Source organism: Geotrypetes seraphini, chromosome 6, assembly GCF_902459505.1.
Source record: "Geotrypetes seraphini chromosome 6, aGeoSer1.1, whole genome shotgun sequence".
NCBI lineage: Eukaryota > Metazoa > Chordata > Amphibia > Gymnophiona > Dermophiidae > Geotrypetes > Geotrypetes seraphini.
Genome location: NC_047089.1, coordinates 92,222,794 through 92,234,946, shown reverse-complemented (window position 1 = coordinate 92,234,946; position 12,153 = coordinate 92,222,794). Strand labels below are relative to the sequence as shown.

The 12,153-nt window shown below is 43.4% G+C and overlaps 2 protein-coding genes across 7 annotated transcripts in view; one reads left to right on the top strand and one right to left on the bottom strand.

Annotated features, from left to right (window-relative positions):
• Window positions 1-4,746, bottom strand: part of DIS3 (DIS3 homolog, exosome endoribonuclease and 3'-5' exoribonuclease) — a 169,225-nt gene extending 164,479 nt beyond the window's left edge. The window contains exon 1 of the mRNA XM_033947503.1: window positions 4,375-4,746. Within this exon, the coding sequence (XP_033803394.1) occupies window positions 4,375-4,593 (219 nt within the window). The 5' untranslated portion in view covers window positions 4,594-4,746. The remainder of the gene's footprint in view (window positions 1-4,374) is intronic.
• Window positions 4,747-4,749: 3 nt separating this feature from the next.
• The window catches only part of PIBF1 (progesterone immunomodulatory binding factor 1), a 302,877-nt gene continuing 295,473 nt past the window's right edge, over window positions 4,750-12,153 (top strand). For 2 of the 6 annotated variants that reach the window (XM_033947504.1, XM_033947510.1), the window contains exon 1: window positions 4,880-5,047. Coding sequence is in view for 1 of the 6 variants with exons in the window: in XM_033947509.1 (XP_033803400.1) it covers window positions 4,949-5,047 (99 nt within the window). In the remaining 5 variants the exon portion in view is untranslated. Of the gene's footprint in view, window positions 5,048-5,067; window positions 5,247-12,153 lie in introns of those variants that run through there. The other 4 variants (XM_033947506.1, XM_033947509.1, XM_033947507.1 and 1 more) reach the window with 4 other exon arrangements.

Below are 12,153 nucleotides of genomic sequence, written 5' to 3'. Positions count from 1 at the left end.
TTCAACATCATTCCATTGACATCTTTAAGCATCTCCAAATGATGCTAGAATTTCTGCCGCAATCTCTTAAACTCCTGATACGCTAATCTGTTTTTTTCCGTTTACATGTTCAGATTCAATTTTCTGACAAATATCCTTTAGATGATATAGTTCTGTCTTGCCAAACTTGCCGACGAAACACTCAGTTCATTTGTGATAGAGATTTTCTCTGTCACTGGAAAGTTTTGCTTGTCTTCTTTGCTCTGTTACTTTTCTGGTTTCTTCTGAGATCCAAGGTGATTTCGTGGCTCTCTCTCTTCTGGAATTTTTTTTTTTTTAGCTTCTTCACTAATTACGGTTTTGATGTCATTTCATAACTTTTCAGACTGTCTCCTGTATCAAGACATGTAAAATCTGTGTTCTAGTTTTATCCAATAATCTGATGGGACTATTTTCAAAGTTATATTTTGGGAGGTATCTAATGATGATTAGCTCCTGGTAAATCAGCTCCTGGTTTAATCCTTGCAGTCAAAACTGCAGATTTCCATCTCTGTCCTATGCAGATGTAATCAATTTGATTTTGATACATGCCATTTGGAGAGGTCCATGTGTACTGGCAACATTTGTGGTATTGAAAATGAGTATTCATGATCAACAGTTGGTTCATTTTGCAAAACTGTAAAAATTTAATCACCAGCTTCATTTCTTTCTCCTATGCTGTGCTTTCCAACCAATGCATCTTCAGGTGTACTTCCTACTTTTGCATTGAAATCTCCCATAATAATCAGTAGATCTTGTTTTGGCATTTGATCTATTTAATTTTGATGTTGTTCATAAAACAACTCTATATATTCATCTTCCACGCCTGTCGCTGAAACATATACTTGGATCAAGGTGACACTGGTCGGCTTTTCCAGTAGACGGATTGACATGACTATCATTGATAACATTGTACTTTATATTTTTCCTGTGTGTTTCATGACCAGAGTGGCAGATCCAATGCTTTTTAAATGAAAATGACCCTGTCCTGTCCATTTGAGTTCACTGATCCCTAATAATGAGGCTATTAGCTAATCAGAACAGATGCAGAAAAAGACGAAGACCAATAGGCCAAGTACAATACTGGGATTTTAATGCTGTACGAAGGTGTTTAAGGTGAGCTCCTTCTACTGCAATTAGCTTTAGTGAGTAGTTCATGCCCACATCTTCTCTTTACTGTGAATACTGTATATAATGACCCAAAAACTTTTTTCTGAGTTTCATAAAGATCAAGATGAAAAAAAAAAATAAAAAGGAAGAATGAGGTGGAGGTATGCTGGAAGAAAGAGCGATGTGCTGGACTGTTGAGAATTCAATGTGCACACAGGTCTAAGCACAAAGTAATGTATCAGCACATGGAGCTAAAAATATAAAAACAACCATGGTCCATCTAACTTAGTATCCTGTTCCACAGTGGCCAATCCAGGTCACAAATATCTGGCAGAAATTCAAGTAGTAGCAAAGTTTCATGTTTCCGGTCCCAGGGCAAACAGGGACTTCCCCATGTGACTAAATAGCAGACTATGAACTTTTTCTTCAGGAACTAGTCCAAACCTTTTTTAAACCCAGCTATGCTAAACACCATTACATCTTCTGGCAAAGAGTTTCAGAGATGAACTATTGTTCGAGTGAAAAAAATATTTCCTCCTATTTGTTTTAAAAATATTTCCATGTAACTTCATTGAGGGTTCCCTAGTTTTTGTATTTTTTGAAAATCTGTTCTATACCATTCAGGATTTTGTAGACCTCAATCATATCTCCACTCAGTCATCTCTTTTTCAAACTGAAGAACCCCAACTTCTTTAGTCTTTCTTCAAACGAGAGGAGTCCCATCCACTTTATCATTCGGGTAGCTCTTCTTTGAATCTTTTCTAAATCTGCTACATCTTTTTTTGAGATATGGCAACCAGAATTGAATGCAATACTCAAGCTGTCATCACACTATGGAGTGATATAAAGAGATTAAGTTTTTACCTTGATAATATCTTTTCCAATAGATAGGAATGCAGTGTTCTCCCTAGCGACTTTTAGCTAGGTGCTCCACCCAGCTAATTTAAGTGAGCTGTGAATTTCAGACAGACAGTCTGAAACGGCGCTTGTTAAATAGTGAAACCACAATTACCTTTCAAAATCTAGTTGACAGGACTACAGCGGTTCTCATTCACGAATCTCTTCAATTTTTTGGGCTTTTTGGCTGGTTCCGGACCTCTTATTGCTGAGGGTGTTTTTTTTCATTGGTTCAGTGCTCCTGACCTGGCAATCCTTCTGCCCCCCTCACTCCAGCCCCCAAAGCATCCGCGGCAACCATAAACCTCCCCTCCCTCTGGCCCCCGAAATATCAGCAGTGGTCCCGACAACCCCCTCTCCCTCTCTCTGGCCCCTGAAGCCACAGTGGCATCACTCACCTGAAAGCAACAGCAGTAGTGGTCCTGACCCATCACCCCTTCCTGCCTCCAAACCCTGAAGCAGCAGCAGTCCTGATCTGTCAACACCCCTCCCTCAAAGCAGCCGCATAGCTGGTCAGCAGAGGTGGCACTGTAAGGCCGCTTGTGGCCAGCCCTGGCAGGGCCTTTCCTCTGGGCAGACCGGGGATGGGGATTGGGGGACCAGAAGTGTGTGGTGGAGAGGGTCCAGCAGGCTGAAGGGAGGGGAGATGGATGGATGCTGGATCCATAATTTGAGGGGGGGGGGGGGGGGAGAATGGCACATACCAGAAAAGAGGGGCAGGTGCTGGACTTACAAGTGGGAGAGGATGATAGGGAGAGGAAGAGAATGAGGTGGTAAGGAAGACAAAACTATATTAGAGTACCATATTTTTCGCTCCATTAGATGCACCCAAGATTTAGAGAAGGAAAACAAGAAAAATACCATTCTGAATCAAATTCTCCCTGCCTGGCTCTGCAGCCAACCCCACACTCCTTGTCAAGCTCCGCACCCTGTCCCCCCTCCCTGCCAGGCTCTGTACCCTGTTCCGCCTCTGGTGGTCTAGTGGTAGGCCGGGACAGGGCAGGCAATGACAATGCACACATGCCTAGTGGCTGGCAGGCAGGCAGGGACAGGGCAAGCAGGCTGGTAGGGATGGGACAGGGTGGGTAGGTAGGTAGGCAGGCCGGCCTCCCCCCCAGGCAAGCAGCGGGAAAGCCCTGGCCTCTCCCTCCCTATTTTTAATTCAGCAGGCAGGCATGTCCCAGCCTCTCCCTACCCCCTAGGCAGGCGACAGGCGGGCACTGGCCCTCTTCCTCCTCTCTCCCTACCCCCCAGGCAGCAAGCAGACCCCGGCCTCTTCCTCCTCACCCCCCAGGCAGGCAACAGGCAGGCCCTGGCCCTCTTCCTCCTCCCCGACGCCCCCCCATGTGTGCCTTTTTATTTTTTTTTTAACTTCTGGACGTGCCACCTCGCTGAGAGTGGCGCACCAGGCCACCCACTTTTTTTTTTTTGGGGGGGGGAAAGTGCATCTAATGAAGCAAAAAATATGGTAATTTTCAAGCAACTGAATAGTATAGTTATTCAGCTTCTACTAATCCCCATGGTGCTGGAGTATTGTGTTCAGTTTTGGAGGCTGTATCTGGCGAAAGATATGAAAGACTTGAAGCAGTCCAGAGAAAGACAACGAAAATGGTAAGAGGTTGAAACTAAAAACAGTATGATAAGAGACTGGAAGACCTAAATATGTATATTCCAGAGGAGAGGAGGGGCAGGGGAGATATGATACAGACATTTAAATACTTGAAAGGCATTAATATAGAACAAAATCTTTTCCAGAGAAGAAAAAAATAGTAAAACTAGAGGGCATAATTTGAGGTTACAGGGAGGATGACTCAGGAGCAATGTAAGGAAATTTGTCTTCACAGAGAGGGTGGTAGATGCCTGGAATGCCCTCCCGAGGGAAGTGGTGTAGCGGAAAACGGTGGTGCTATTCAAAAAAGAATGGGATAAAAATAGAGTGGACAAAAAATGAAGGACATAAATTAAAGAACTAAGGCAAATATTGGACAGACCTGGAAGGTCTGTGTTCCATATATGGTGATTCAGCGTAGGATGGGCTGGGGTGGGCATCAATGTGAACTTCATTAACATGGAACATGTGGATGTTACTGGCCAGACTACCGTAGATATCCTGCAAACAACGGGATGGTTGGATAGGCTGGAGTGAGCTTGGACGACAACTTCAGCATTTGGAACCTAGAACAATACCAGACTTTACAGTCTATGGCCCAGAAATATCAAAGACGAGACAAGTTAAATTAATCGTGTATTTAATGGGTATAACTTATGGGCAGACTGGATGGACCGTTACTAAATTACAATGTTTGTTGCAATCCTTTTAGGATTAAGAGGAATAAAATAAATAAATACCTGGTGTAGAAGCACGTTGGTATCCGGCAAGATATAGTGTGGCTTATCACACAGTGCACTTTCCATGACGGGCTCCGACTGCAGCACAGGGTTCTCCTGCAGACATGTGGAACATCCGACGCAACCACACCAGATATCATCCCGCAGATAGTGCTCCCGTACAATTTTGAGGACTCCGCCTGATCGCGTCTTTTTCACGAACGTCTTGGATTTTAACATCTCTTTCTCCCGCTAACGTCTCCCAAGAGAGACAGAAGAACAATCCACTCACACAGAGAAAACAAACCCCATTAAACAGACAGAAAAAGAGCCAGGTGCCATAAATTGGGAAATGCTTTTCGGAACACATTGAGCATGCGCACGTTCACAACGTATTCTGTCGTTATGGAAAGCGAGAGAGGGCAAAAGTTAGCAAGTCACTTCGCGTTTACAGAGGAGCATCTCCTTGGTAGACAGATGTATATTTAATATTTACACCAATTCGATATTGTTAATCTTCAAAATAAATATCCATTTAATCAAAAAAGAAATAAAATGCAACCTCTGCTGCTATGGCTATCCGTTTTGCGTTCTTATGAAGGTGCTAGCCGGAGAAAGCGGAAGTGAGGTGTGCTGTGACGACGCGAGGGTGTTTGTTTTGGTTTTGAGCGTTGGGCGCGCGGGCTACAGAGCGGTAAGAGCTTGGAGAGTTTAAATGAGATAAACTTTTGCTTTCTTCATTGTGCTACTAACGGGAGAATTGGAGGGAAAGGGCTCGGGGCGTTTCCACGGAAGGACGAGGTGCAGCCTGCTACTTGCAAGTTTTCTGTGGGAGAATTGGAGGAAAAGGGCTCTGGACATTTCCACTGAAGGTGCAACCTGCTATTCGCTAGGTGATTGCTGATAGACAGATGCTTGGGAGTGCTGATAGACAGATGCTGCTGGGAGTGCTGATAGACAGATGCTGCTCTATGCAGACTCAAATCAATAAAACTACCCAAAAAGCATTCTTCACAATGCGCAACTTAAGAAAAATAAGGAAATACTTTGACAAAGAACACTACAGAATCATTGTACAATCCCTGGTACTAGGTCTTGTGGACTACTGCAATATCCTATATCTACCATGCCCTACAAACATGATCAAAAAACTACAGACCGTTCAGAACACAGCCCTCAGACTAATCTACTCCCTCGGAAAATTTGATCACATCACCAATGCCTACCTAGACTCACATTGGCTACCGATTCGAGCCAGAATTCAATTCAAACTATACTGTCTAATCTTCAAAGTAATCAACGGTACTGCACCTGCCTATCTAAACGATCGCCTAAACTATAACCTTCCACCCAGAACAAGAAGAACACTGACACCATTCTCATACCCACAAAGAAATCAAAACGCTGCTATTCAAAAAGTATATACAAACTACCTAACCTCCCTCTCCTCTCCCCCTAGAAATCAAAACACTACTGTTCAATACCATTACAATCTTCCTAATCTCCCTCTCCTCCTCCACTTACACCGACAAGGTTCTACGCACTCCCTGACACCATACCCTCAATCGACCAATTAAAAAAAAAAAAAAAATGGAACCTAAATCATCTTCCGAAACCGATTACCTACCAACATATGGAAACAGACAATCTGCTATGTAATGTAATGTAACCAAATTTACCTTCCAATGTTATTATGTCTATACACTCATTCTGTTATTAAGTCTATACCCTCAACCTGTATTCTCCAATGTCATGTACCCTCCTGGAAATGTCCAGTTCTCTAATCCGCTTTGAACCGCAAGGTACAAGCGGAATAGAAATCAGTAATGTAATGTAATGTAATGTTATCTGTGGACGTTTTTGGCACAGTTTAGTAATGAGTGTTGCAAAGGATATGCTGCGGCTGCCTTTCTGGCTTCCTAGTAGATGTTTTCAGTACGGTCCATTTGTGTTGACCATACCAAGTGGCTTTTCTTCTGCAGTGGTCTCCTTACAGTCCCACACAACATTTTCCCTAGCTTGAGCTAGGAATTTTATCTCGGGTCTCACAATATTTCTTAGTATGAATTGATCAAAGATGGGTGTTAGTGGTGTCAGACTGTTTAATTTTGGCATTCAAATGAGCTGAAGGAGAGCCACCAAATATGCGTGGCCATGACTGATGACCATTGTGTGTCCATCACTTTCAGCCTGCCTTCAAACTTTTTATTGGTGGGTGTTTCTGAATGCATTCTCTTCTATTGAGAAATGTCCTTAAAGCATGTAGCTCTTCCTCCCACCAACTCCCCCCCCCCTTTCTAATCTAAGCTTGGATAGAGAAGCAGAGTAGGGAAAAAATTCAGAATGACAATGGGGGGAGGGGGGAGCTCCAGAGTTATCCAGGGACCACCATTTGCCCCTGGGCCTTGCATTGAAGAACACTGCCCCAAGGGGTATTCAAACTGAAAATGTCTTACAACATCTCTTCCCACCACACCCCCATCTATACATTTCAATAGCTTTATCTTTCTGAAGTTCTATACTACTATATTTGACATTTGCTTCAATTTTACAGGATAAGCAGCTTGGTTCTTAATCCAGAAGTATTGGAATCAGCTTAACAACTGTGAACACATGTAGGCTTTGTTTAACTTATAAAGCACTGCACGTTTTGAAAATGAGATTAATTTGAATTTGCTATGACAAAAGGTGTGACGGCTTATGGAATGGAGTCTTTTTAGTTTCTTATTCTTCATTATTGAAATGTAATTGGGGGGTTTTAGTGCTCATATAGGTACTGCCTATTACATGCCCAGGATTAGAGCAAACCTTGTACATCAGTGTATTGCAATCTTTGTAATATTGTTGATTTAGGGTTACCTAAAAGACTTTATTAAAACGCCGATTGGTTCAGAATGCTGCGGTCTGCTTGATTTTCAGTCTTAAAAAATATGATTATGTTAGTCCTTTTTATGCCAGACTGCATTGGCTGCCATTTGGGGCCAGAGTGTTTTTAAGTTTGGGTGTATTTGTTATAAGGCACTTTTTGGATTATTACCCTCTTATTTGGTATCCTATTTGAAATTGTCTTATTCAACAAAATGTACCAGAAATTCAGGTATGTTCATCTTCCCTACCCCAAGGGCCTGTCGTTATAAGACTTTTTTGGACAGAACATTGGAGTAACAGGCAGGGAAGCTGAACTCCTAGATGAGCCCGTTGATAGCTCAAGCCTATTCTTATTTTACATTCAGGAAATTATTAAAAACTTACTTATTTGATAAACAAGAATGCTGATTCTTTTAATATTTACAATAGTGGTTTTTTTTTTTTTTTTTACATTTTCAACTTTTAATCTCTGTTTAATATATTTTAATTAATGCTGTATTGATGGTGTATTTTTGAAATTGTATTTTCTGCTGACTAGTCTCATTTTTCTGTTGTGAACTGCCTAGAACTGTTGGTGGGGCGGTATACAAGAAAATAAATTATTATTATTCTCGAACCGCGGCACACTAAACCTAGTGGCCTCCCGGAAGTGCGCGATGTTACCATGATGACCGCATGCACAAAGGCCCTTTAAACAGGCCCTGCGCTGGTGGGGGGGGGAGGGGGTTGCCAGCAAAGAAAAGGGCCAGAGAGAAGGAGAGGCACTGGCACCGGCTGATTGCCTACAGTACGTCCTCTTGCCACGAGAGACACATTCTGTAGGCAATCAGCCATCACCTCTTCTCCTCCCCAGTGTGTTGCAGCACACATGAAATCTCAGGAGGCATGCTGATGCGCTGCAGCACACAGTTTGCGAAACACTGTTGTACATAATAGTAACATAGTAATGACAGCATATAAAGAAAGACCTGAACAGTCCATCCAGTGTGTCCATTAGTTACATGCATTACAAATTCATAATTGTCCTTTTTTCTTTTATATTTATGGGCATAGACCATAAAGTCTGCCTGGTACTGTCCTTAGGTCCCAACTTCTGGAGTTGCCATCAAAGCTAACTTCAGCCCATCCAACTATTTTATTGCTTGCTGATACATACCGTAAAGTCTGCCCAGCAACATCCTCATATTCCAAGTTACTGGAGTTCCCATCAGTGTCCTCAATAGCTCACCATATATTGAATTGCCATATACGGGACCTAGGCCATGCAAGTCTGCCCAGTATTAGCCTTAGCTTGTAAATATATACCATTCATTTTCTAATTGGAGTTCTTCTGTATTTATCTCAAGCTTTTTGAATTTCATCACTGTTTTCCTTTCTACCACCTCCCTCGGGAGGGCATTCCAGGCATCCATCACTCTCTAAGTCTGGCTCCCTGCAACCTCAATTTTTGCCTTTACGATTAACTGTAACTCCACCTGAGATTCAAGTGGAGTGATTTAATGTGTGAAATGCCTGTGTGGGCTAGCCTATATTGGACAAACATCTCATCCATTCAAAACATGTATGATTGAGCACAGGCACTGTATCACCAGTAAGAAAGTGGAAACCCCTATTGTATGCAATACCAGCACAGTTTTGATGAATTACGCTGCACTGTTTTGGTTCAACCAAGATTTATGAGGAAAGGCTATATAAAACTGAAGTTAAAAAGGATTGAACAACAATAGATATTTAGAGCAAATATTGTTGAACCTTATGGTCTGAATAGTTTGATTGAATGGCAAGCCTTTTACTGAATACCGTATTAATGTTTTTAGAAATGAGACTTTGCTGTTCTAGGATAAAGTAGTGCTGAGAGACTCTTGTCTCTTTAAATAGTCTGTGTAGTAAACAGACACCAGATGGATCTGGGAAGAGGCCTAAGGATCTGATTGGCCCAGATGCATAAAGCCCCACCATAGGAGGATCCTTAAGCAATGAGGGGCCAATCAGAGCCTCAAGCCCCTTGCAACGGGGAGGGGAAGGCCCGCCATTTTGAAGATGCGAGCCAGCTGGCATGAGGGAGTAGTAATCCTTCCGGCCAGCCATCTGAAAATAAGGTAAGGGGGTCGTAGGGAGGGGTTTGCTGCTGAGGGGAGTTGGTGGGGGTGTCAGTTGGGCGGGAGAGATTGGATATGTCTCCCAATGTGGGTGTTGATAAGCAGTAGGAGACATTCGGCATCTCTCCCGCTGTTGTATGCTTTTTGTTTGTTTGTTTATTTTGCGCATATGCCCATCATTGTAACCAGCGATGGGCACATGCAATTTGAGTCTTTGCTACTCTCCGCTAACCTCATTTGCATGAGCATTTTTTTGGAGAATGACTCGCTTTTTTACAATAACAGCCCATCATTTTTTTATACTTTTTTTTTTTTAAAATCTAGCTCTGTAAGTTACAGAGATAAGCCCGAGCAGACGCTGAAGAGGGACTGTTAACTCCTTCTTGCTGTTTTTGTGCTAACTTGGGGGTTTTGCTATTGCTTAGTGCTATTTTGAGAGCTTGCTCAGAGAGGCAAGGCTCGCTCTCTGTTTGTCTCCTGTGATAAAAGAAGCAAAGGGAGGGAGGTGCTCCTGCATTAAAAAAAGATTCTAGTGAGAAAAAAGTTCCACCTCACATCTTGGACTCTGTTTAAACATCTGTGACCTGGACTGCCCTCAGCTCATGCAGATAAGTTTTGCTTTGTGTTTGTTTCTCTTCTATTTTGGAGACCTCCTTCCTCTACCAACCCTGCTCTGCTGTTGGTAAACCTTTTTCAAAGTGCTCTTTTTTTTCTGGCATATATAGCCAATGATATGATTCTGTGCTCTAGTATAGCATAGTTCATTTAGACAGCTAAGGCTGCCATCTATGCTTGTTGAGTCTTTGAGGCTGTTTTGAGTAATTTCTTTGTATATAAATGATTCCTGCAGCAGACAAGTACTGTACTAGTTTCGCAACATTAGTGTTTTCACGCTATATCTGCTAATCGATATCCTCTAGTTTTACCATTTTCACTTCTCTGGAAAAGATTTGGTCCTATATTAATGCCTTTCTTTTACATCCCTTTCAGATTCAGTATGCTAGGTGTTCAATCTCTTTCCACAATCCGGGAGTTGCAGAAAGCCTAACACTTTCTTGAGCACATGCTCCTCCTACCTTAGAGAGAGAGTTTGAGCCCCATGCAGTTGCAGTTTCAGTTTCTGCAAGCAATCTGTGCAGAAGTCTTCTGCTCCTTTTTCTTATTTTCTTATTTTTTTCACTTAAGTTCATCTTTTGTGGGGAGTGCCCCTTTCTGGTGGTCATCTGTCGGGGAAATGGGCGCAAGACTGCGGAGCTAGATTGCTGCTTCACAGAGAACCTTTGGCAGACCTGTGGGCCAGCCTGTTGTGTGCCACCCTTCTCAGACTCTCCGTCCATTCTCCTGGAAGTTGCCTTCTGACCTTGTCTGGGGTTTAAGTGCAGGCTGCGTGCGTCCTGAGTAACAGTCCCTCTGGGTTTCAGGACACAGGCTGTGTTTTCTGCTTTTGGTTGTTGGAGTGGTTTCATGGGGGTGCAGGTTAGTCGGAATCCGTCTGACTGGCAGTCTGAAGATTTTCAAGTTTGGTCATTTAGAGCGGTTTCTGGAGCAGAAAATCCTTTCCTCTGTTCAGCTGCAGTTTAAACAGCTGACAGGCAAGCATTGCACAGACTGTAAGTACACCTTCATTATTTCCTATGGGAGCTTTGTGGGTGGTCTGTGGAATGCAGTAAAACTCTTTTATCCCAGGACAAGCAGGCAGCCTATTCTCAATATGTGGGTGACGTCAACCACGGAGCCCGGATGCGGACAGCTTTGCAAGCAGACTTGCTTGAAGAACTTTAGAAAGTTCATGACTGCAGCAATGCGCATGCGCGAGTGCCTTCCCTCCCGACTCAGGGCACGCGTCTCTTCAGCTCCCAGTTTTCTGCGGAGCCGAGAAGTCCTATTTTGACGCTCTGTGCTAGACTCAGTTCTACTTCGTACCTTCTCTCACTGCGGCTCGTGCATTATTTTCTTACAGGTCACTGTGTTTCTTTGTGTGTTTTTTATTTTTAAAAAACTTTATTTATTTTTCCTTTGTGTCACGGCGGGGCCTGCCTCGCGGCCTCAGCCTGCGGGCTTCGATCTTGCTGAGGCTATTTTTCCATATATGTCCCAGCTGATCATAGGCTTTAAGAAGTAGCCGTTGCCAGCGCACGATCTCCCTCACTGGCCCACATAGGTGGTGTGTTCAGTATTTGGGACTTGACCATGGTCCAGAGTCTTGTGCCCGCTGTGCTACCCTTCAACCTTGAGCCATCAAACATCGTCGAGTTCAGGTGGAGAAACTCTTCGGCGGTATGTATCCACTTATCACCGGTCTCGACCTCGAATCCGGTCAAGCTTCTCATGGGGGTTCCGCCTTCTACCTTGACCTTAATCAAACCCTCCTCATTTGGGGGGGTCCTCATCCTCGGGCAAATCTGCTAAGTCTTCTCCTGAGGAGTCGCTTTCCTCGCTGCCTCCCTCAGGTCAGGTACCAGCAGTGGTTATCAATGGAGCAGATATCTTTTTCTTCATTCCTACGTCCTCAATATTACTTTGGACTCTGATTCCAAATACTCTACGGAGTATTTAGAAGAAATGGGTATTGCTCGTCCTCCTGCAGAGTCTCTTAAATTGCCCATCAATGGACTTCTTTCTCAAACTTTGAAGCAGCATCTTGAAACACCTTATTCCATTCCTGCTATACCAGGAAATCTGGAATCTCGTTACAAGATGGTCCACTGCAAGGGCTTCGAGAAATCTCAGTTATCCCATCAGTCCCTTCTCGTGGAGTCTTCTCTGAAAAGGATCAATCCTGCCAAAGTTTATGCCACTGTCCCTCCTGGAAGAGAGGGCAGGACCATAGACA